Raw genomic sequence first — 27,104 nt, forward strand, 5'->3', positions numbered from 1 at the left:
TAGAGTTGCATAAAATAATTTATTGAATTCTGTTAATAAATATCATTTGAATCACAAAACAGCTATGTGTAATAAGTTAATGTAGAGTAATGCAAATGTTCTTCCATTTTCACAACAGTTCTCCTCTATTCTTCTGTCTATCCTCTTTCACATATAAGGTCAATAACCTAAAATAGAAAATAAAGCATAAAATTAACATTGACTATAAAGTGTATATTGAAAATAAAGCATGGAATAGATAGAGAAGAGTTTACAGCCTTTTTTTAAAATCACACATGTATCAACCTATGACACCAATATAATCTCTAGGGCTCTGCTATTGTTAGGGTTGATAGAGTGAAAAAGCCATATCATATACATTCTATTATATAATTAAAACATATTCTATTATATATATAACGTGATACAGATTATGAGTTTTGATAAAGCCTTTGAAACTGCAACTGATATAGATATCATCAGGGAAGGATGATACAGAAAAATTGCACATGTATAACACATAAAATGAGTTTGCAAGTATTCAAATGGTACTGAGTTTAGTGTGACATTCATTTTTGCTGAACTCGTACACATTTTTGTTTCTGGACCAGCTGAAGCTTGATTCTGGGTAAAGGATTTTTTTGCTGTGTTAAAGACCCATTGGTGACCTTGGGCTGTTTTCTGTTCTTTGGTTGGTTTGTTGTCTCTTTGACACATTCCCCATTTCCATTCTTAATTGTATTGTACTTAGTACCAAGTATATAATCATAAGTTTATTTTATTGAAGAACTTTTATGTTGGTATATTGTGCCATAATAGTGTAACGAAATGGGGGTTCTTTGAAATGGAACTTGTTTTCCCTAAAATTGTGTGATGATGTTGTTAAAACCTTACCGTTTATTGACTGTTTTTATTTTATATTTCTTGTACAACTTTGTGTAAACATTGTTAACTTTTTATTATTCTTAACGTCCATGTTTTGAATTTATATTCGGAACTCCCTCGATTGTTCATGTCAAATGAAGTACATAAACGTTTACCAATCGTTCCGAACATTATTTTGGTAATTACCAATTCCGGTTTTGGTAGTTTAGGTATTTTTCACCACTGGTAAATGGTAAACCATTTAGGTAATATTTTACCATAGTATAAATACATTGGAGCAAGCCAAAAAGGCTTCAGTACGACTTTACCCTGGGCAAGTGACACACGCTAATTCCAAGCGATTAAGTAATAACCAGACTTTTTCCGTAGAATGTTGGCTTGTTAGTTCCATAACAAGTTGTATTTAGAGAATAACTTCTCGAGAGAAACGTTATCTTTTGACATTGAATTTCCGTTACCATTTGCCGATTACCAAACTGTCTTGTTCGTAAACTTTCTAGGTATTTATGTATTATAGTTCCGCTATCCATTTTCTTTACGATATTCTAATAAAGTAAGGTATTTATTTGTTAAACTAGAATCCTGTTACTTAAGTTATTTATTATGTCTACGAATTGCTGATATTTATTGCACGTATAAAATTCTCAGATCCGGACATCCTGGCATTTAAATTTTTCAAGGGGTGATGGAGATAGGATTCCTCTAGATTTTTCATCTATTTGAAGGTGATAACTGATTATTTATGTTGTTGATTATTTTTTAATCAGAGGATATAGTATGATAAAAATCAAAATGGAGATATTATATAGTGTCTTTAAAAATATTAAGTGAGTAAAATTACTAGATTCAACTGGTGTCAATATATATCAATTAAATTAATTTGCATTGAAGTCTATGGAAAATCAAGAGGATTCTTATCCGCATCACCTCTCAACATTGTTTATATAACACAAATTCTAATCATTGATTGGTCAGTTACATGTTGTGATGTCACTGCAGATCTGAGAATACAAGTTGATTTTTATTCGACGAGTCTGTTATTCTTACAAAAACCTAAACGGAACCAAACTAAGATCTATCAGAATACCACAACGTACCACAAAACCTATACAGAACCAACTGTAGATCTACCCGAATACCACGTTACCAAAGAACAGTCGCCAGTTATAACTTTAGTTCATATATTCCAGTCTTATAGCAACACACTAAGGGTTCCAATATTTATAGTTAACACCAAAGCTTGACCGCTCGGTTATCGTTACAGTGGTGGCAGCGGTGGGATGTACCTACATTTTTATATTCTTACAATAAGTTGAATAAAACTTTAAGATAAGGCATAGATAAAATAAGTAAAATGGATAGCGCGGAAAATAGATTTGAAACACCTAGGTTAACTGCCCAGGGTAGACCAGTACTCCCCCGATCTCGGTCCTGTGAAATATTCCATGATCTGACGCCGACCGGAGAGATAAGCATAAGAGTGAACCAAGATCAATGGCCCTCACAAGAGAATACAGATAGATACGAAAAGGATGGTATACACCATACTGACAAAAGGCCATTGTCAGGAGGTCTATCACCATCAACGAAAGTGGCCATTGACCAAGCGAAAAATAAGGAAGTTTCAAATAGGGCAACGGTTGTGCATTTGGAACCAAATGCGACGTGGCCGGTAAAACAGAATCTTGGTGAAGAGTCAAGCACTCTTTATAACCATGCTGCCAGGTCTAGGTATGGGTTTTGGAGTCAGAAAGCAGAGGGTTCTATTATAGCAGAGGGTTATGCCGGGGCAGAGGTTACTGCAGAGGCAAAGTGTTCTGCTGAGGGAGACTCCGGGAATACAAGACGAGGCGCAACGTCTTGTGAATCCAGATGGGATTCGGGAGATTTACCTAGGACTTTGGACCGGGGCGTACTCCATAATATGGGGGCAACGTACCAAGCATTACCTTTGACGTCCCGCGGACGATTCAGAGTTGGGGTTAACAGGACCGACCATGAACACCGTACTGATGAAATGACCAGTAATTTAAATTATTCTGGCATTAGCAATAAACCAAATTTTGAGTGTGATTATGATATAAACTTTCAAAATACAAACTGTTACAAAAAGAAACCAGCACTTTTTGATGGGGAGGGTAATTGGGAAGACTATTTAGTTCAGTTTGAATTAATTGCATCAATTAATAAATGGTCTGAACTAGAGAAAGCTTTAGAATTAGCTACTAGCTTAAGAGGTTCCGCCCAAAGTATTTTAACCAATTTAAGACCAGAGATGCGGACCAATTTTGTACAACTGACTGCCGCTTTAGCGTCACGTTTTCAACCAGAAAACCAAGCAGAAATGTACCGGGCGCAAATGAAAAGTAAAATACGCGGTCGCACGGAACAAATACCTGTATTAGGCCAAGACATTAAACGTCTAGTAAGATTAGCGTATCCATCAGCTCCAATGGAGGTTAAGGAACTTTTAGCACGTGATTGTTTTATTGATTCCCTTAATGATGCTGACATGGAATGGGCTATTTTCCAGGCCAAAGCAAAAAATATTGATAACGCCATTCAAGTAGCTCTTGAGTACGAAGCCTTCCAAAACAATAGACGTAAATTACGTCACTAAGCCAGTCCGTGCTGTAAATAAATATAATAATTTTTATTTAAATAGGGAAATTTATTTGTCTGAACAAATTGGTGACATTTCAGGTCGTCTTTCAAAAATTCCATATATTAATTCAAATAAAAGTGGTAGACCAAATGACTGGTCGGGGAAACTATTAGTTACTGAAACTGAGTACCAAGTTTTAGCTGAGAATAATTATGATTTATAGGAGAGTTCAATAATTTTGAAAAATTGAGTCAGATAAATATATACTGATAGTTTATATGTAATTGTCAATGTTTTTGACATAGAATTAAATTGTTTGATTGATACCAGGTCCATTGTATGTGGGTAGTTTTTTTATTATTTGTTATTCATCCATGAATAATACCATTTCCAAGATTGTGAAGACAGTGTTAACCAATACACGTAGTGGGATACCCCTGTATGACTAATGGAAGCGTAGTTATGACGATGGGGACTGCTGTATTACCAACACCGTCTAATAAATATTCGGTATCGTGTCTCATTATTGCTGACATAGATATACTTGTATCAATGATTATTGAGTTTGATTTTTTTAAAATAAAAGTCCATGTGTATATTGGATAAGGGAAAGAGTTTTTTTTTAAGTGTCAATTCTATTTCAGATTTTTATTGATATTGTGTACATTTGTTGATTGTTTAAATATGTAGCTTGTTTTCAGGAAATTCATTCATACAATAGTGCTCTATGAACATTCGTCCCACAGAGAATATTTGATGGTGCTCTATAAACATTTGTCAAAATACACTGAATTATTTCGGATGTGAGAACATTCATAACGCGAAGTAGAAGTGTTGCTGCTTAATGAACATTCGTCTAGAACGTGTAGTGAAGAAGATTCGTCAGTGCTCTATATAATTATTGGTCGAAATAACAGAACTCACATTTTATGAACTTTCGTTATGAGAAGAAGATGTATTGGTGTTTTATGAACATTTGTCAAGTAAAGAAGATATGTCTGTGCTCTATAAACATTCGTTAAAATAAACAGAACTCGTTTTTATGAACAATCGTTATGGGAAGAAGAGATGTTGGTGCTATATAAACATTTACAAAATTAAAGGATCATAAAGAACTGTGCGGAAGTCAAACTTTGCGGGAAGACGAAAAAGAACAATGAAAACTCAGAAGATTGTATTATATTTGTTTTATTATTTTGAATATGTATGTTATAGAATATTTTAAATGAAAAATATTGGAGAACGTGTTTTAAATTTGAGGGAAAGGCTATTCATGTTTGGGGACAAACATTATTTTTCAAAGGTGGGGAGAGTGTAACGAAATGGGGGTTCTTTGAAATGGAACTTGTTTTCCCTAAAATTGTGTGATGATGTTGTTAAAACCTTACCGTTTATTGACTGTTTTTATTTTATATTTCTTGTACAACTTTGTGTAAACATTGTTAACTTTTTATTATTCTTAACGTCCATGTTTTGAATTTATATTCGGAACTCCCCTCGATTGTTCATGTCAAATGAAGTACATAAACGTTTACCAATCGTTCCGAACATTATTTTGGTAATTACCAATTCCGGTTTTGGTAGTTTAGGTATTTTTCACCACTGGTAAATGGTAAACCATTTAGGTAATATTTTACCATAGTATAAATACATTGGAGCAAGCCAAAAAGGCTTCAGTACGACTTTACCCTGGGCAAGTGACACACGCTAATTCCAAGCGATTAAGTAATAACCAGACTTTTTCCGTAGAATGTTGGCTTGTTAGTTCCATAACAAGTTGTATTTAGAGAATAACTTCTCGAGAGAAACGTTATCTTTTGACATTGAATTTCCGTTACCATTTGCCGATTACCAAACTGTCTTGTTCGTAAACTTTCTAGGTATTTATGTATTATAGTTCCGCTATCCATTTTCTTTACGATATTCTAATAAAGTAAGGTATTTATTTGTTAAACTAGAATCCTGTTACTTAAGTTATTTATTATGTCTACGAATTGCTGATATTTATTGCACGTATAAAATACAAGTTGATTTTTATTCGACGAGTCTGTTATTCTTACAAAAACCTAAACGGAACCAAACTAAGATCTATCAGAATACCACAACGTACCACAAAACCTATACAGAACCAACTGTAGATCTACCCGAATACCACGTTACCAAAGAACAGTCGCCAGTTATAACTTTAGTTCATATATTCCAGTCTTATAGCAACACACTAAGGGTTCCAATATTTATAGTTAACACCAAAGCTTGACCGCTCGGTTATCGTTACAATATCATGACTAATAGAAGGGAGCTTAGTTTGTCAAAAAAAATATTTTCTATTGTGCAAGTTTCCAAAAAATTGACATAAGGAGAAGACCCATCATAAGGTGTGTGATGCCAGTATAGGTAGCACTTATGTCTCACATATACTAACAACAACACTTAAACATGGTCAAATAAACTGTGTCCATACAATTCTATATTATCCAAATAAATACTAAATTCCATTGAAAATGAATATGATGTTTTTTTTCACAAATTGTGACTTGGATGGAGAGTTGTCTTATTGGCACTCATACCACATCTTTGTATATCTGTGAGGTATTTTCATATTGTGCCTACTTTAGTACATGTCAAATAAGGGTTTCACCTAATGTTTGCAGTTCACTACAAAACATCGAAATATGATAATGAAAGAAAGACATGGTGTCCTTGCTAGTTTTGTTTGTTAATGCGTAGCTTCTAGTGATGTTTATTCAACAAGTTATTTATTTAAGTATGAATTGGCAGCAGCTTTCAGAAAATTACATCATTTTATAAAATACTAACACTAGGTTCCATCATGGCTGGATCTAGACATCTGTGTACTGTACTACATACAATCTCATCCAATAATACTTGTACAAGGCTGAAAAACAGAATAAATTTAAACTTCTGACATAAATTCCCTGCAGTTCCCCTTTGGTACTAACATGATTTATAACAAACCTTTCTTGTTTGTTCATAAATTTAGAAATTATTATTAAAGAAACTCGGATTCCAATTGCTTCACAGAAAATTTACCTTAGGTCCCTTTGACATATAGCTCATCACATGTTTATATACTTATAATAAATCCTTGGCTTTCAAATGTTTGGCTTTTAGCAGGTCCTGTTGAAGGTAAATCTAGAAAAGTGCTTTATAAACAAATAAAATTTATAGTGTTTTATTTTTATGTTTTTAAAGTAATTTCATATTTTTAAACAATTCATTCAATTAAACTTAAATTTAGCACGATTTTTATACATTTCTTAACAGCAAGCACAATTGTGATATAATATGATTTCGACTTGACAAAATTGACATAACCACTCCTTGTCCTAGAATCATTCCAGAAAGATGATATCCGTTTTTTGTACATGTATTATAAAAAATCCTCAAGACCTTTTACTACAAAATCAACTTCTGATCTATCAATTACCAAACTACCAATAATATAAAATCTTACTTTTCATCAGATACAAATCTCCATAAATATAATTGTAGGTAATGTGTATCTACTTGTATCTGTTGTAAACCATATCGTCCAAATGTTCTTAACCTTACACATTCAAGGAATGTCTGAAATAATAAATAAACACATTAGTTTTAAATGATTTCATATTCTGTATCTCAATATTTGGAAATATTCCTATTTAATCAAATTTGCCTTTTTGTTGAAGAGTATGGATTAGTTTAATTGTTGAATTATTATTTTTTTTCTAAATTTTCCCACAAAAACTTAAGTAAAACAGGCATCAATTTACAAAATATTGTTTGATATGATACAGATCAATTACTAATTATCACCATTGATTCACTTATGAATTTTAGAATGTATGATCCATTATCAAATCATTTTCTTTAAACTTTTTTTTTTGTGTTTTAGAAAACGTTTTTCGCTAAAAGTCTTTTGCTGTGTGTCTCTATCAATATAGAAGAGTTATATGTGTGAAGTGCATGCACATCTTATAAAAAATATAAACACCCACTCAAACATGAAAGATGTCATAATTTTTTTGTCAATGCGCTTCAAAAGTCTTTTATACAAATCAATCATCATGCTTAATTCTACTGTTTTTTAATTACCTTCAAGCTGATCTTTATAATACCAGTGAGAACTGATACCTTAGAGAACTCCACTGCACTAAATATCTCTATCTTCTCAGAGAACAGCTTCTGTATATTACTCATCAAACTATTATCAATACTGGAAAAAGAAAAACAGCTTAGATATGCATGTAAGAGGAAAATACAATTACAATCTTAACATTTGGAGACTCATAAGATTTGTATTGTAGTTATGCTATTAATTTTAGTACTAAAAGCTACTTTGTGACAGAGAAAGATAACTTCTAACTTTACCCTTGTCCATATAAAATCTACATACTCTGAGGTTTATATTCTTTAATAGAACATAAAAGTTTTGTTACATGTATATTATTTTCATTTCATATATATTGTTTTCATTTCTCATAGTCATAAAATGACAGTAAATGGTCAAAAATGCTATAGAGCATAATGAGCATTCTGCTCACCAAAGAAGATATTCACTTGGATATGTATTTCATGTTCAATCTTTAAACTGGTTAATGCTTCAGCTCTTTGTTGTTTTATATAATAAAGGTTCTTGAAAGTTTTAATGGCTTAAGTAATAAACCTATTAACATCACTTTAAATTCTTCACAGTAAAAAACTGTTATAAAGTCTAAACTAATATTAAAATATTTTCAGAAAGAAGTAATTCTGATATTCCCTAAAGTAAAGTAATGCTGTATTACAAAATTTCATAATTTTGGTGATTTTCTAGGACAAATAAGCTCAAAATATACTGTATATTAGTTGCTAACTTCTAAGGTAATTTAGTCTCTGATGGAAAGTTGTCTCATTGACAATCACACTGCAACTTCTTATTTTTATATTTCTTCTTTCAACAGAAAGCTGAGATAATAGCTGGAGCATTAAATGTTGTAGTGCATCTTTAAGTGTATAAACATGCATGGACTACAGCTTAATTTTACACTTTAAAATAAAGCTAGGTCTTTAAAATTATTTTGAAATATCCTCTCATAAAAGAGATGACAGACAACCAAATTAGAGTATGGTAGACTTCCTTTCAATGTTAAGATTTATTCTAGGGACGATTAACTCTAAATATATCCTAGATGGAAGACTTCTTTTTACCTAGGAGCATAGTTCCACTGTCCTCCTTTCCTCAAGGCAGCTGATCCCATATAACTATGTGGATGTGTCCTTCGACTAGAATCACTGCTTCTTTCTTTCCTAACACCCTCCTCATAAAGCTGTCCAACTTGAGCATCTATAGCTGTTATATCCTCAATGACACGTTTCATAACAGCACGTACATTACGAGGTTCTATTGTATTTAACCAATCTCTGGTTTCTACACTCTTGCGTAACATCTACAATTATGATTAAAATATAAATTTGGATGAAATTAGTGACATATTTGTATTGACTGTAATAAATGCAATCTTTTCTATGAAGATTTAGATTTAAAATTACAAGCAAAGCACATGTTAATGGTACCCAATTAGGAGCAACAAAAAAAAACAAATACTTGACTCATTATTAGATATGCTTTGAAATGTTTTTTTTTTTAATAAAATACCATAACTCTGATTAAATACATCTAAAATGAAAAGAGAGGTTAACCTTTTGAGACCAAACATTGAGTAAGATATTTTATAAATAGCAATTTTGCTTGGTCAACCCAATTCTTTTATATACACTTTTTAAGAAAATTTTGACAAATTTGTTCAAACTGGCAATCAGTAAAGAAGACATAATTTTACCTGTGAAATTGACAACCCTTGAACTTTGACAAAATGATTCAGTAATTTTTGTGCAGCATCTTTAGCATTATTACACAGATCTGTAACTGATGTAACAGGAAATCTTTCTGTCATCATAAATTGTTCTTCTGTCAATGTTAGCTGTAAATGTAGAATAAAATATTACATGGACGAAAGATACCAAAGGGACAGTCAAACTCATAAATCTAAAACAAACTGACAACGCCATGGCTAAAAATGAAAAAGACAAACAGAAAAACAATAGTACACATGACACAACATAGAAAAGTGATAACCACCTTGTTATATTGATAGAAGATTCCCATTTAAGAATAACATTGGCTTAATTTTGGTCATTAAGTATATTTTAAATGATATTCAAAAATATCCTATTTCAAACTTTTTGCTCAAATTTAACAACGTTCCAAAATTTGGGAAAATGTCAGGAAAATACCCACATATCAATAAAGAAAACCTCTAAACTTTCACTTATCTATCATGTTGATAAAATACATAAATTTAAAAAAGAAAAATACACAATGTGTTTCAGAAAAATTTTACATTACCAAATATGATATTGTAGAAGCTTCAAATTCTATGCACAACTTGGACAAAATCAACAATAATGCTGGTGGAGCTGATCCTTTATCTTTGTCTTCACAAAATTCCTATAAATATTAACCTTGTATGTTACCAGTTATAGATCATAAAAATATACAGCTATACAAATAACAATTTCTATTTTAATCGGTAGTGCTCTTATTGCTATATAATTATGTCACAGCACAGATAATTTTTTTATGTCTTTTTTATTTCAGATACTGCTGTTTTTCTATATAAGTCTTATAAGATCCATGAAAATAGTGTCTTTTTTGTAAATAATAGATTATAATGGTGGAATGGAAGAACAAAATATATGAATGGATATTACAAAGTATAAATTGCATATCAAACAAAAAGGTTTTAATTGCTATTCTTTATATTAGCAAAAACTTTAAGAACTTCAACAAGGACCTTAAAAATTACCTCTGACTGCATAATCACAACATTATACTGAATAAAATGTGACATAACATTATTTTTTTTATTGCTAAGAGTTATTATTATTTTCATATACATGTGTGATACCAAACTATAACAAACTTACAAGACAGGTTGAAGAGACATGATTAAGGAATGCCACAATCAAACCTTCTCGTACACCCTGAACACAAAATGGTCCTCTAAAGTATGGCTTCATGGCAAATGTAATGTCTGAGTCAAGGAATGCCTACAAAAGAAAAATAGTAAAAAGAATGAGTACGTCTGAGTCAGTGACAACTCTACAACAGATGTATCCATCGGATCGCCATCAATGATGGTGATACATGGCTGTGTACATAATGTATATACAACTCGTCTAAACATCAACCCAACAATGTTAGATCTGTAAATTAGCAAATTTACAGATCTAACATTGTTGGGTTGATGTTTAGACGAGTTATATGTATATATATATATATATATATTCAGAATCATGAAGCAAAAAAACATTAAGCATTTATACTTATCTTATTACTGCCCCATTTGCAGCCCAGAGTTGGTAAAATGTTATGCTCTCTGCGTACCAAAAGGGATTTTGACAACTTTCATGGAAGATATCCCTTCCTCTTATGGCAGTAAAATGTTCCTGCCCTATACCCTGAGTGTCCTGCTTGAAAGAATTATTTAAATGATTTTTGTTGGTATAAAGTTCATTCCTATCATGACTTTGCCCGACATATTTGTCATTATTTTGCAACTGAATGTTTAAGTAAACAATCAAGCAATCATTATGATTTTGTCAAATACTGTAGTCAGTGTAGGTTCCTATGCCACAATAACAATTTAACATGTTGGGGCTATCCTGCATTGGCTCTTTGGTCAACCACATTAGTCTTGCGTATTAGTCAGTAAATTTACCTGCAAGTTATTGAGCACAGATTTGATCTGGTCAACCACAGCAGTCTGTGTATTATTTAGTAAATCATTCAGATAACTGTTACTGTCATGTTTTCCTACAGTTCTTGGAGCAGCTAGATTCTGTCTCACATCTGTCATACAATCTGAATTAAAATAGTTCAAAATTAGAAAAAAAGAAATAAGAGATAACATTTTAAATGTTATTTATGTCCCATAATATCATACAACAAGAGGCTGTCACAACAACAGCAAACCGGATTTATTAATATTTATTTGTGTCCTGGCAATATCACAAGAACCATTACTGATGAATGATGAAAGTGAAAATCGTCAAGATCAAATTTGACCTCCATTTTGTCATCAGTATCAACATCTTAAAATTTGAAAAGCTTATAATATTAGATTGAATGGTTCATGAGTAAATGCAACAACGTGAATGGAAACGCCATTTCACAATCTTTCAAGAACCATAACTCCTGAACGGTAAAAGTCAAAATCGACATTATTGAACTTGACCTCTAATTTGCCATCAGTAACAACATATAAAAATTTCAAAAGCTTTGGTTGAATGGTTCATGAGAAAATGCACGGACACGACTGGAAACACCATTTTTCTATCTTTCAAGAACCATAACTCCTGAACGGTAAAAGTCAAAATCGTCATTATTGAACTTGACCTCTATTTTGTCATCAGTAACAACATATTAAAATTTGGGAAGCTTTGGTAAAACAGTTCATACGTAAATGCACGGACACGACTGGAAACACCATTTTTCAATCTTTCAAGAACCATTACTCCTGAACGGTAAAAGTCAAAATCATCATTATTGAACTTGACCTCCATTTTATCATCAGTAACAACATATTAAAATTTGGGAAGCTTAGGTAGAATAGTTCATGCGTAAATGCACGGACACGACTGGAAACTCCATTTTTCAATCTTTCAAGAACCATAACTCCCGAACGGTAGAAGTCAAAATCGCCATTATTGAACTTGACCTCCATTCTATCATCAGTAACAACATATTAAAATTTGGGAAGCTTAGGTAGAACAGTTCATGCGTAAATGCACGGACACGACTGGAAACTCCATTTTTCAATCTTTCAAGAACCATAACTCCTGAACGGTAAAAGTCAAAATCGCCATTATTGAACTTGACCTTCATTTAGTTGTCAGTAACAACATATTAAAATTTTAAAAGCTTTGGTTGAACGGTTCATGAGTTAATGCACGGACAACATTTGATTGCCGCCCGCCCGCCCACCGTACATCCACAAATCAATAACCGACATTTTTGTCACAAAAATCTGGTTAAAAATTCAAATGACTTAGTGGTTTTTTATCCTTAATCCGTTGAAAAAAACCCAAAAAACTTCAACAACAAAAGGTATAGCTTTTGATTTGCAAATCATGAACTTTACAAATCTGTAAGTAAATGTGAAAATACAATGAAAGGATTGACATAGGAATGCTTTAGATCCTTGTTCATTCAATGTGGGGTATATCAGTACCAAAAGAAAAAAAGAAATGGCAACAAAGACTTCACAACATGTCATTGCTCTTGCAACCTTTTACCTGAAAAGTGTTGTTTTAAACTTTGGAGATAATGGTAAACTCTGTCTTTAGCTGCTTTAGAAACTATATCTGTACCCGCTCTGTATAAAATAAAATAATAATAATGACATTAGTGTTAATGTTCAATTAAATTGCTTATGACCTTCTTTAGCTATATTTTCATTCCTGAAAAATATGTGCAATTTCAATTCTCATAACATTTAGTGTTTAGTAAAACATGTTTTCTTTAAATTTAAGAGTTTCACATTATGTATCCAAATAGCTGCAAAAGTAAACATGATGTGAACTTCTGTTAGTAAATAAAATTTATAATTCCTCATGTGTACCTGGAAAAGTCAGTGTCTGGTAAGAGTTTATTCATGGCCTGCAGTCTCCTGTGAAATCTGTCCAAAGATCTGACAAGTATGGTATTATCACCTGTTTCTCTCTACAATAACATTATTTTCTTTCAATTAGAATGAGAAAAGAATTATTCTTAATTTAACATAAATTTAGCAATACATTACAAAAAAAATGGCATAATTTCATTTTGCTAAATACAAAATGCTACAAATTTATCAATATTAAAAGATAGGTGCCTTCCAAAACTTAATTCATTTCAATCTCAGTAACAATCTTGAATCAGGAATACCAAAACTATTGAAATTAACCGTGGTGTCAATTTACTATCAGAATATGTTTAATCAAAACCTTTTTTTTTTATCTGTTCATATCTGTAAGCTTTTCTTTCAATTACATGAGATAAAAAAGTTTACATCTTTCTTTTTATATCTTGTATCAAAAGCTTAATACAATTTTTTTACCCATGTTTTTAAGTTCTCCAAGATCTGCTATAACTAGAGGCTCTAAAGAGCCTGTGTCGCTCACCTTGGTCTATGTGAATATTAAAGGAAGCAGATGGATTCATGACAAAATTGTGTTTTGGTGATGGTGATGTGTTTGTACATCTTACTTTACTGAACATTCTTGCTGCTTAAAATTATCTCTATCTATAATGAACTTGGCCCATTAGTTTCAGTGGAAAATGTTAGTAAAAATTTATGAAAATTGTTAAAAATTGACTATAAAGAACAATAACTCCTAAGGGGGTCAATTGACCATTTCGGTCATGTAGACTTATTTGTAAATCTTACTTTGCTGAACATTATTGTTGTTTACAGTTTATCTCTATCAATAATAATGTTCAACATAATGACCAAAAACAGCAAAATTTCCTTAAAACTAACAATTCAGGGTCAGCAACCCAACAACGGGTTGTCCGATTCATCTAAAAATTTCAGAGCAGATAAATGTTGACCTGATAAACAATTTTACCAATGTCAGATTTGCTCTAAATGCTTTGGGTTTTGAGTTATAAGCCAAAACTGCATTTTACCCCATGTTCTATTTTTAGCCATGGTGGCCATCTTGGTTGGATGGCCGGGTCACCGGACACATTTTTCAGACTACTAACCCAAAAGATGATTGTGGCCAAGTTTGGATTAATTTGGCCAAGTAGTTTCAGAGGAGAAGATATTTGTAAAAGATTACTAAGATTTACGAAAAATGGTTAAAAATGACTATAAAGGGCAATAACTCCTAAAGGGGTCAACTGACCATTTCAGTCATGTTGACTTATTTGTAAATCTTACTTTGGTGAACATTATTGCTGTTTATAGTTTATCTCTATCTATAATAATATTCAAGATAATAACCAAAAAGAGCAAAATTTCCTTAAAATTACTAATTCAGGGCCAGCAACCCAACAACGGGTTGTCCGATTCATCTGAAAATTTCAGGGCAGATAGATCTTGAACTAATAAACAATTTTCTCCCCATGTCAGATTTGCTCTAAATGCTTTGGGTTTTGAGTTATAAGCCAAAAACTGCATTTTACCCCATGTTCTATTTTTAGCCATGGCGGCCATCTTGGTTTGATGGCCGGGTCACCGGACACATTTTTCAAACTACTAACCCAAAAGATGATTGTGGCCAAGTTTGGATTAATTTGGCCCAGTAGTTTCAGAGGAGAAGATTTTTGTAAAATATTACTAAGATTTATGAAAAATGGTTAAAAATTGACTATAAAGGGCAATAACTCCTAAAGGGGTCAACTGACCATTTCAGTCATGTTGACTTATTTGTAAATCTTACTTTGCTGAACATTATTGCTGTTTATAGTTTATCTCTATCTATAATAATATTCAAGATAATAACCAAAAAGAGCAAAATTTCCTTAAAATTACTAATTCAGGGGCAGCAACCCAACAACGGGTTATCCGATTCATCTGAAAATTTCAGGGCAGATAGATCTTCACCTGTTTAACAATTCTACCCCATGTCAGATTTGCTCTAAATGCTTTGGTTTTTGAGTTATAAGCCAAAAACTGCATTTTACCCCTATGTTCTATTTTTAGCCATGGCGGCCATCTTGGATGGTTGGCCGGGTCACCGGACACATTTTTTAAACTAGATACTCCAATGATGATTGTGGCCAAGTTTGGTTTAATTTGGCCCAGTAGTTTCAGAGGAGAAGATTTTTGTAAAAGTTAACGACGACGACGGACGACGGACGACGACGGACGACGACGGACGCCGGACGCCAAGTGATGAGAAAAGCTCACTTGGCCTTTTAGGCCAGGTGAGCTAAAAAAGAGGTCTGTATTTCACACCATCATTCACTTATTTATCACAAAATAAAACATTGCTGCAGTTACTGACAATCATTTTAAAAACATGAACAAAAAATTATTCTTACCTCTAACCTAACTCTTCTTTGCACATAATCAAAATATTTTTCCATTAACTCATTTACAAAAAAGACTAACTTCTTCAAAGCAATAGCATCCATATTTTCACTGAAATTCAATAAACATAGTTTAGTTATGGAGAATGATAAATCTGTCAAAGTTGTAGATATTGAATTCAGGTATATCAAATCTGTGGATTTTTACATCATAATTCAATGAACTAGGTGGTCAGGCAGATTATGCAGTACTAGAAGGACGAAATGAGAGAAAGAGCAATTTCCAGCTGTTTGTTAGTGTTCCCACCATGTTTTTTTTCTTGAAAAAAGAGAGGCCCTATAATTTTACGTCAAATTTTAATTATTTACCTAGTCAATATTATTATGGAATTTTAAAAAAGTCATGCATTCATTGATCAATATGAAATGCTTCATCGTAAATTTATGGTTTTATGCTTCAGACAGGTGCTGGTGCTTTCTTTTAGCTAAAATTTCTTCAAATATTAAAGAACTGAATAAATGAAACAGTATTTTATGTAAATACATGACTATTACTATCTAGGTTTTTTCTTTTGTAATACATGTACCTACTAATTACAGCAAATTAGCAAACCCTCAGCAAATAAGCTTTTGATTTAAACCGCATATTAATTTACTTTGTACTTTCTAAATTTCCAGTTAATGACATTTGTTTTATTTTTTATATTGAATCATTTACAAGTTAGTCTCTGTGGAGAGTTGTCTCATTAGCAATCACACCACATCTTCTTATTATTATATTAATGGATGTTTATACAACTTAATCCAGGTGGAGAGTTGTCTCATTAGCAATGACACCACATCTTCTTATTATTATATATAATGGATGTTTATACAACTTTGTCTAGGTGGACAGTTGTCTCATTAGCAATCACCCCACATCTTATTATTATATCTAATGGATGTTTATACAACTTACTCTTCTTGTGGTTTAGACAGGAACATGTCATTATATGATGCTATAACTAAACATATGTTACTAAGGAAACCATTACATCCAGTATCTACAAACTCTAACACATCCTGAAATTAAATATATTTTCTAAAATTACCATGTAATCAATAATGTGTTGATCTTTCTATGATATGTGAGTTTTTTAAAATTTTTGTTGGAGTGGAAAATATAATTTTTCAGTGAAGTCAAATTTATTGATTCTGTCATAATAACATGCCCATTGGTGGCTTTCGGTTGTTATCTGCTCTTTGATCCTGTTGTTGTCTCTTTGACATATTCCCCATTTCTGTTCTCAATTCTATTAAGTAATTTTAAAGAAAGTGAAATTCATATAAAAAAAATAGGAACAACATCTATATAATACATTTCATTTAAAGGCTATATCTTTAACATTCAAAATTTAACTGTCAATAAACATTTGATTTTTAAATATCATAAATATCTCAGAATTTCAATTTTACCAAAGTGACTGCCCCTTAAAAGCATCGTAATTTCTTGTATATTTTGTATTTATATTTTGTGTAGCTATACATTATTAATTCTTTAATTACATATGTTTACACTAAAATGAATGAAAAAGGCTGATGTAAGCTAGTTTTTCCCTATTAGTCTATTTCTTAGCTAACTTAGAGAAACATATGTATTACCATAGGGGTGGCCAGGTAAGCTTGGGCAGCTGTTTCACCTTCAGACTTGATCTCTTCTCCACTTTGTAACCTTATCTGTCTGTCTAACAACTGTAAGTCTTCATCTATCTTCTGTCGTGCACTGAATTTATAATAAAAGATTAATATACAGGTTTATCATTTCAAATCAAAGGAGGAGGTATAATAAGAGCCAAAATTTCAAAAATAAAAGATTTATTCAAGCCTATCAAAACTTGGTTTATTTTATTGATAATTGATTATTGCCATCTTCTAAACATCTTTTAAAACTGCAAATATTTTATAAAAACTTGAAAAACAAATTATCACATATCAATAACTTACTGCGATAAAAATTCTTCACATAATTTTTCCGCTGGTTCATTAAGCTGTAGTAATAGATCTACACATTGTGCCAGGTCCTTTGCTGAGGACTGTAAAGGACAATAAACAGCAACTTTAATCAGATAAAAAGGCATCAAGTACACACACAATTTCTTCAAAATACCAAGAAGAGAGTTTTACGTTAATTACTTGCGCTCTGGTATAAAACATTTCACTAGATTATTGCGAACACAATGATACTTTTCCACAGATTTACCTGCAAGTTACTTGTAGATATATGTCCCAGTAAATAAGCTACACAGAGAACAATAGCTATTGTATTTGTTAGATGGGACAATAGAACTACCAAAAGTTTAAATGGACAGGTAACTATCAGGTGAATAGAAAAGTATCATTGGGTTTGCAATAATACTGCAAAACTATAACTGTATTAACATTTTAAACTCTCTCATTCTTTAATTATTCCATGTGATATAGATTAAGTATTTGCAAGGCTAGGTGTAGAAATTTCAGCCACCCTTAAATAGAACTTGTATGTTAACTTCTGATTTCCACTGTACAATATGAGTGTAAGCAATAGATAGATAGATCCATAGGAAGTAGTTAGAATAATCTGTGAAATTTTGTTTACCTCTTTATCTTTAAACTGTTCTCTCAGATGATCACAAAGTTGATGAATTATCTTATTACAATCCTCATTTATTCCTTGAAAACTTGCCATATGCTGATACTGGTGTAAGATTCTCTTTGCTTTAGTATAATATCTATGGTAAGAAAAGTTTCTTAATGTAAGCACATCCAGTTCAGTCAATGAATTACATTTTGTTGATATAGATGTTTATGTCTATTTAGTTTCTCTCATAACATTTTTTTTCATTAATGTAATAAATTATATATGATTTTTAAATGTAACTGTTAACAAAATAAACTCTTTAGAACATGTCATGGAACACAAATTACCAAATACTGATTTTTAGCAACTTTCTTCTTTTTAATATTGTTGTAAGTATGTTACTTGGTGTTTTCTGTCTCTTTGGCAATCATACCACATTTTATTATTTTATTATTACGGGATGTCAAAAACCATTCAAACTTTTTTGTGTGATATAGAACACTAACCTGACTGCTGCACTATAAGCTTTCATTTCTATACATTTGTTTAATCTTGCTGGGAGCTCAAAAAGGAACTGAAGCTATAATAGTAAAAATCAGAAAATTAGTAAAGACAAATTTACCATCTGACATTCTCTTATATTTTCAATGGTGTTTGGATTGCTCAAAACTTTTTTAACTTATCATTCATATATTAAGTGCACCTAATATTATTCTGTTTTAGTCACTTGCAAAATGCTGGAGTTGAGTGAATCAGCTTGTAACAGGTTAATTGCTGAGATTTATAGTGATCGATACATTAGTAACTGTTGGATTTTCAACCCTATTTCATCTTATACATATTCTGGTATATATGGTTTCCACTTTAATAAAGTCACTCAAGTATCATTAGTATCATTTGATTGCATACCAGTATAATATTCCCATCTTTTTTCAACTGTTTAAGTAGCCTCACTTATATTACATGTACACAAAAATACAACAGGTGTATGTCATCATAATTTGAATTAACAAGATGAAATGTGACAGTGAGCTATTGCTTATCAATCATATCATAAAGCATGCTCACATGAAGCTTGTTACCAAATTTTAGGAAATTTATAGTTCCTGAGCAAAATGTGACCAAATTTCATGAGACAGAAGACGAGAGGTAAAATAATAAAGGGCTGCACTTTAGCGCATAATACGCCCGTTGCTCTTTTAACTTGTCTTTTATGCTTTAAATGAATTTATATGATCAACTAGAAATATATATACAAATCAAAAGGGATGTTACATTAATATATTCACCAAAGTTTCATAAAATCCCCCTTTTTTAAGTATAAAAATTCATTACTTAAGAAAACGTAAAATCTGAAATTTATAAAAATGGAAAGGGAGCTTATGTCAATAGATATAAACAATTTATCAAAGTTGCATAAAATTTTGTGAAAGTGTTAGTTATTGTCCCAAAATTGGAAAATCCCCCCTTTTTTAAGCATAAAAATTCATAACACGGAAATGTAAAATCTGAAATTTATGAAAATTGAAAGGGAGCTTACATCAATAGATATAAACAATTCACCAAAGTTTCATGGACATTGGTGAAAGCCTTTTTGAGTTATTGTCCGAAGTGTTGAAAATCCCCCTTTTTTTATGAATAAAGCCCCATAAATCCAAAACTTAAAATCTGAAATTTATAAAAATTGAAAGGGAGCTTACATCAATAGATATAAACAATTTACCAAAGTTTCATGGACATTGGTGAAAGCCTTTTTGAGTTGTTGTCCGAAGTGTTGAAAATCCCCCTTTTTTTTATGAAAAAAGCCCCATAAATCCAAAACTTAAAATCTGAAATTTATAAAAATTGAAAGGGAGCTTACATTAATAGATATAAACAATTCACCAAAGTTTCATGGACATTGGTGAAAGCCTTTTTGAGTTATTGTCCGAAGTGTTGAAAATCCCCCCTTTTTTATGAATAAAGACCCATAAATCCAAAACTAAAAATCTGAAATTAAAAAAAAACGAAAGGGAGCTTACGTCAATAGATATAAACAATTCACTTAAGTTTCATGGAAATTGGTGAAAGTGTTTTTGAGTTATTGTCCGAAGTGTGGACGACGGACGGACGGACAGACGGACGGACAACAGTATGCCATAATACATCCCGTCTAAAAGACGACGGGCGTATAAAAAGGCATAAAAATTATCTTTTTCTATTCACATATTTTTAATGTCAAAATAAACCAATATAGTTGTTATCATGGTTATGTATGGAAATTTAAATTGTTACCTTTTTAAGGAGAGCATGTACACCTGATAACTTTGTTATATGCTGTCTCCTGTCCTGTAAAGTGTTGCTTATTGTTCCACTGAATTCTGTAATGGTTGCCATGTTGCTTGCTAAATGATCCATTTCATCTTCCATTTTCTTAAAGTCATTCTTCATCTAAAACATATATAATAATCTAGAATGAAAACAAACTTTAATTAAAAGAATCATTAGCCTATATTACAATATTCCCATTGGGTTTTTTTTTCAGGTCGTTCACTGATGTTTTGCAAAGGTTAAGACCATGAACTTTTCATCAATGGCAACAGACATATGTAATTTCTCTGATAAAATACAAAATACAAAACTCTTTTCACCTAAAAATCTTTTTTTTTTTATTTTTTATTATATTTTAAAATGTCTGATGTTAAAGTTAACACTGGAATAAGATAAACTTGTATGACGTCAACATACTAGATCAACGATTTACAGAATGCTTATATTTAAGGAAAATCAGTTAAAAATTTATGAATAAAGTTTCTATTACATTGTATAACAAAATTTATTCTGTCAAACTTTTGGCATTAATAAAAACATCGCAATAATTTCTGAAGTAGCTGATAGCATTCATAAACATAGTAAACACTCAATGAATTATGTTTGTTATTCATATCATCATTAAGAATCTTCTCAATTATGAGTTACCTACCTTTCTAATAGTATCTGTAGCACTAATAAACTTGTTGTAATTTTCATAGACTAAGGTTTGCATGTCACTATCTAAAGCACGAATCTGTGTCACCATCTTTGTCTCTTCATCCATTAATTCTGTCAGAGATCTTTGTTTAATTAAGTTGGAAAGGTAAGTATCAGCTTCAAAATGTGCACCATTAATGTCACATGGATCAAGCGTTGCCCCTCCTGACTTTTCAATCCCATAATACATTTTGAGCATACCATGCCTTTTTCTCTTACTTCCTTCAGTTTCTCCATCATCTACTGTAAACAGAAAGGTATTTCTTCATGATCAAAGACCGAAAATAAATAAATTGCACTTATCCTCATCATTCGAACTCTAGTGGAAAAGTGTCTAATTGGGATTCATACCATATCTTCTAGTTTTTAAATGAATGGAAAGAAATTTAAAAAATATCCCGCAGTCCACTGAAGGAAATATACTCATTGCATGTATTGGATATGATCATTATGAATAAAAGAAGATACACGTGCACTGTATCAGTGCAATGAGACAGCAATCCTAAGACAAGAATTACTACAATACACCTAGCATGCCTAGAAGCTAAATAAAGCCTGCCACAATAAACAGTTGCATAAACAAAATGTCAAGCTTTAAATTGTCTGGAGTCTACACAAGAAATGAATGAATACAAAGATATTATCAAAGATCAGCCTTCCACACCAGATTCTCAAATAAAAAAAAAACTTTTTTTTTTCTGCTAGAAATAGAATAGGACAGTATACCATTGGAGTGTAAGGCACTTTTTGGTTCATACATTCAACAAATAATAAAAGATATATAACAAAATAACTAGCTCACAATATGGCTTTTATTATATCTTTATTTACCAAAAAAATGTATATATTAGGAATTTTATGGTGAAGACCAACGGTCTAATCTACAAAAAAATAGAAACTCTTAAGAACCACATCAACAAATGACAACTACTGAACAACAGCTTCCACACTTAGGACAGGTGTAAACAAGTGCAGCAGGTTTAAACATTTTAACGGGTGCCAACCTTCACCCTAACCTGAAATAAAAGTGCACAACATACATGTAGAAAGACCTCGAGAAAGACACACTATAAACATTATAAAATATAATTTGAATAGGCTGAACTCAATCAAAATAACTTAAAGAAACCATGATGAACTGTGTTTTTTTCCCAGATTCTTCTTTGCTTATATCTTTTAGTTAAACTGTAATGATTGAGATAAGAGACAGCTGTAACGGTTTATTTCTTCCTCTGTGATATTTTATCCTGAGGATAATTTGTCCCGGTAATTTTTTTCCAGGCATGGTATTTCACAGGTTGATTTTTTCCAGAGGAGTGAAAATCTATCTGTGTTATGCGGATAGTATGTACCGGTATATATTTGCCGTACTTTATTTCACAGAACCGTGTGAAATAGAGTCCCATTAACTACTATGTAAATTACTCACAATCAATATATACCTGACAATAATTATAAAATGTTTCACAAAGGTAGACCAAATTTGCATAATTTATCAAAGGGAGGTAATTATGAGCAATTTATATTTTAAAGATATTAATATAATATATTTCTGAATCTATTTTATAGTGAAATTTTTCATTGAATCTTATTTTTTATATATTCATTTATATAAAAAGATGACTTACAACTTGATTTAATAAGACAGATAACATTTAACAGGTAAAAACTATCCAGCTGTTAAACATACTTTTGTTCCAATATATTGTTCTGCTATGATTTATCTGATTTCCATATAATCAACAACTACATCTCTGTCCCCAGACAAAACTATTTATATAGTTAAAAATATCATCATAATCAAATTCTTCTATTACTGTTAACAGAAGTAATGCAACTATATTTCTACCTTACTTTTAAATTTATATTTGTACTGAGATCTGAGAACAACTCACTTTTACATGTATTTCACTAACCTTATTTAATCATGATATTATTTTCACAATTCAGTCATTCCCAAATAATGGGTACAATTCGAATGTAGACACTGTTAAAATATAAATTTCAGCTGAGCAGAGAGAGCGTGCTGTTTTCTTCTGTGTCTATATCTAGTCTGTCACTTTTTAAAGTTTTACTTGCACCATTTTAGTTGTTTTCAAGTTTTAGCATTTTTTGTAAGACAAGGTAAGTATGAACGTATCGGAGGTTAGTGTTGTATAAAGTCACCTTAAAAATTGTATTAGAGAAAAACACAAGATGTAAATCAAGGCTCATGCGAAATGGGTTACATTTACCACCATAACAAAATGATTTATACGTATTATTCTGTAAATATTGAAAGCAAATACCAATTTTAAGGTCTGAATTAATATAGCGTTTAAAAAATATTCAAATAAAGTAGTTTTCACAACTTATTTAGTAATGAATTTAAACTAATGAAATGTTATGTTGTATAATATTCTAGTTTCATAATACAGCTTTCCAGGGAAAACCCTATTATATATGTTTTGAATCACTGGTATGTATTGTTTTATGCTTGTAAATCCACACCCCCATATTTGTTACAGAGGTTAATATCAAACCAGTACCTAAATGCTGATACATAGTTACACTGAACTCTTTAATGCTTGCTTTTCTAAACAATTTATTGACATTACAATCTAAAAAAATTATCAAGTTATATGTTTCTTTTAGTCAAATGGACTTGTTCTTGTCAAAATCTCTGAAACGATTCATGAACTTTCACTCAAGAAATATTTTTACCTAAACCAAATAATGTTAACCTTAATTTTATATTACAAGTTACCAAAAAGTAAAAAGTATTTACCATATTAGAAAAAAAATATAATTGTTCACTGCCATTATATATTGCTAGACTATGAAGTTTTGGAGTCAATTAGTTTCATTTCGAAAATTTCTATCCTCCGTAACGACAATTAAAACCTCCATAACGGACAATTCCAGTTCTTACCAACACCAAACATATAAATAAATGTAAATATTGGAATTAAATGACAAACAAGACAACAGAATTAAACATTTTTCTTTGTAAATCCTTAACGAAGAAGAGTAAAGTCCTGTTAGAGAAAAAAAAACTTTTTTCCCTTAAATTGCTATCCTCCGTAACGTAAATCAATGATATCGTCTATGATTGATATCACCTTTTGATATTTATTAGTGATAATTGACGGACTGATTTGGTATCTATAACAATGTACAACAATTTCAATTGTAATGATCGTGTTTACATGCATGTTTGGATTTTTTTTATTTGCATAACCTCCGTTACATTGATGAGTCCTAAATAATCTTGAAAATGTTTGCTATACACAGCTGTTAAAGTTATGATTGTCGTCGTATTTACACAAGTTGTGTTGTAGACTATTTTATATCTAAGAAAGTGGCTGATATAACGTTTATTAAACGTTATAATGTTCCTCACATAATAGGGAAAAAATAAGTTAACCTACCTTTCTCAAAACAATAAATTTTTTCTCAATATCTGTATTTTGTTTGTCTGTTCCTTTATAATAAATGCTATCTACTACAAAAATGACTTTTGGCAGTGTCAGCAACCGCTGATACTGATAAAAAAAGTCAGACAACGTAACTGTAAATAACTGTGTCACGGAGGTTATCTAAACGGAGGTTAGTTTTTATTTTCAATATACATGGAAATATGTAACAGTATTGTTGAGTTGCTTTCTCAAAACTGATTATTGGGAAGCTTTATGTGTGCTTTCAATGAAATAATTATCATTTTGAGTTGTACTTGGTTAGTACGCGTAGGTTAGATTCTTATATTAGACAATCGAAAAAAAGAGAAAAAGAATATTTTTTTTTGACTTTTCGTTTCATTGCAATAAAAGTTAAAGGCAGGATTTTAACATTTGATGTATCAACTTTGCTTAAAGTCACTTTGGACATGTTTTCCTATAATATAAATATGTTTTGACTGTACCTAAAGATACGTTACGGTAGGTTATACGTTTATTGGCGACATTGGTTAAATAGGTAAATCAAAGTGTATATTATAACTTTTGATTCTAAAATATTTTTGTGGTTAAAAATCAATATAGTGTCAAATAAAAAGTGTAAATCTAATCATGATTGAGATGAAATTAAGTGTTTTAATTCACACCGATATTTGGAGTTTTTCTTGGCGACATTCGGAATTGGTGTGATTTCCGTATTTTGAATAGAAAAGCACACAAATATATTTACGATTTACTTCACAGAAGAATATGATTTTATTTTAGAATACATATTAATCACTTAAAACACGAAAAAGATTATCTGTGACATATATTTAGCTTGCATTTTGGGGTTATTTGCCGGCGACACTGTAACTTGTAATTGTACCCATTTTTTGGGAATGACTGAATTACGATCTTTGAAATTACTTCTGGTTTTCTTCCCTATGTCAGAGACATATAATATGTATTATATGTCTCTGCCTATGTTCATGATAATTTTCTTTTTAAAAGGATGATATTGACTTGAATATTTCAGAACATTTTTTCAAGGATAATTTGTGAAATTATTTCCCATTATAATAAAAAAAAATTTAACAATTTCGCTTTATTTCAAATACACTATTATTATTTCATAGTATTTTTAAAGGATAAATTTTTTCTAATAACTATTCAATAAGTTAACTACCCAGATAGAATTTCACGGCAAAGGAAAAAATATCCCAGGGAAATATCATCCTCCGGATAAAAAAATAACAACAACTACTGTGACATTTTTTCCTCCGGATCAAATTTCACCCGGATATAATTTTGCTTTACACAGCTAGTGTTGGTTTGGGAAACAAAAACAAAAACCCAGCCTACCCAAAGTCATTTTTTTAAAGGTTCGATATCAGTTATTACAAAATAAGTTAAGAGATATTTTAAGCAAATTAAGTAATTCCTGTAAAGTATTTTATATGTAATGTATGTGTGTATATAGGATAATTTTTGATTTTCACACCTTCCTGCTGACTTGACATTTTGCCGCTTAAGTGCTTTAAAAAAAGAAAATAAGTATATCGGTCCCGGAAATTTATTTTAAACTATCACTTTATATAATCAAGATTATTTCAAAAATACAACTATATTATTAATTTGTCTTTATAAGTTAAAACTGTTGTCATATTGATAGAAAAAGGCTTACAAAATGAGAGTTGACATCTATTTTGGTATGATGTAAGCGGTCTTAAAATAAATTATGACCAATGCAAGATGTGACAGCTGAGGTGGTTGATCAATGATTATCAACACTAGACATTTTACGAATAGATTGCATCTATAGGTCAGTGTAGTTTATTTTGCAACATTTCTTCTGCACCAGTCCACAACAAACAATTTACAGAATGCTCACAATTATTCACTTGTCACTGTCAGACACTCAGACTGCAGTCATGGTCAGCTATCAGACATATCTTATTTTTCTTTAATTTCCAATCTTAAAAGTCTAGAATATGTATTACATGTGTTGCCTTCCTATATTTGAAAAAAAGATATGTTGTTAACAAGTCCATTGAGACCAATTAATATAAAGTTGTAGTAAATTCTGTATTTTCATCCCCGCCCGCCCCTCTGAAATTGTCCTGCCCCATTTTTTGGGGGGTATTTGATTGTAAAAAAATCTGGATTTTGTTTGTTTCCTATACTGGTATCAGCGTTGATAATTTTTTTACATTCTAAATTTCGTGAATTTGTAACAAGGCATTTAGATGTTTTACATTTAAGTTTCATATGAAAAAAAGGAAGATGTGGTATGATTGCCAATGAGACGATTAACTCTCCACAAGAGACCAAAATGACACAGAAATTAACAACTATAGGTCACTGTACATCCTTCAACAATGAGCAAAGCTCATACCGCATATAGTCAGCTATGAATGCCCCGAAATGACAATGTAAAACAATTCAAAGGAGAAAACTAATGGCCTTTATTTATGTACAAAAAAATGAAAGAAAAACAAATATATGTAACACATAAACAAATGACAACCACTGAATTACAGCAGAGTTTCC

The 27,104-nt window shown here is 31.1% G+C and overlaps 2 protein-coding genes across 6 annotated transcripts in view; one reads left to right on the forward strand and one right to left on the reverse strand.

Moving 5' to 3' along the window:
• On the reverse strand, positions 1 to 26,085 carry LOC143072912 (vacuolar protein sorting-associated protein 51 homolog). Of its 2 annotated transcripts, none has more exons than XM_076248078.1 (20): positions 26,056 to 26,085; positions 21,092 to 21,381; positions 20,404 to 20,559; positions 18,636 to 18,709; positions 18,148 to 18,280; positions 17,517 to 17,605; positions 17,175 to 17,295; positions 16,492 to 16,595; positions 15,546 to 15,645; positions 13,135 to 13,235; positions 12,809 to 12,888; positions 11,233 to 11,375; positions 10,439 to 10,561; positions 9,858 to 9,959; positions 9,292 to 9,432; positions 8,660 to 8,898; positions 7,565 to 7,685; positions 6,945 to 7,057; positions 6,287 to 6,365; positions 1 to 167 (listed from the first exon to the last, which is right to left on the reverse strand). In XM_076248078.1, the coding sequence occupies exons 1-20, from the start codon at positions 26,072 to 26,074 to the stop codon at positions 138 to 140; spliced, it is 2,358 nt and encodes a 785-aa protein (XP_076104193.1). In that variant the 5' UTR covers positions 26,075 to 26,085; the 3' UTR covers positions 1 to 137. The 2 variants fall into 2 exon arrangements, with proteins under 2 accessions (XP_076104193.1, XP_076104194.1); XM_076248079.1 differs by having other exon boundaries at positions 21,092 to 21,378; positions 26,056 to 26,075.
• A 195-nt stretch (positions 26,086 to 26,280) lies between these two features.
• Positions 26,281 to 27,104, forward strand: part of LOC143072913 (dynactin subunit 1-like) — a 57,773-nt gene continuing 56,949 nt past the window's right edge. For 3 of the 4 annotated variants that reach the window (XM_076248080.1, XM_076248082.1, XM_076248083.1), the window contains exon 1: positions 26,281 to 26,376. The gene's annotated coding sequence lies outside the window, so the exon portion shown is untranslated. The remainder of the gene's footprint in view (positions 26,377 to 27,104) is intronic. The other variant, XM_076248081.1, reaches the window with a different exon arrangement.

The sequence above is a fragment of the Mytilus galloprovincialis genome, chromosome 4, assembly GCF_965363235.1.
Source record: "Mytilus galloprovincialis chromosome 4, xbMytGall1.hap1.1, whole genome shotgun sequence".
NCBI classification, from domain to species: domain Eukaryota; kingdom Metazoa; phylum Mollusca; class Bivalvia; order Mytilida; family Mytilidae; genus Mytilus; species Mytilus galloprovincialis.

Bases quoted from the DNA above. Each gene is read 5' to 3' on its own strand.
- LOC143072912 (XM_076248078.1), bottom strand. The intron at 20,560-21,091 runs GTAGGTAACTCA...TATATGTTTTAG, and splicing joins CTACAGATACTATTAGAAAG to ATGAAGAATGACTTTAAGAA. The intron at 16,596-17,174 runs GTAATACATATG...ATTTAATTTCAG, and splicing joins CTTACCTGGCCACCCCTATG to GATGTGTTAGAGTTTGTAGA.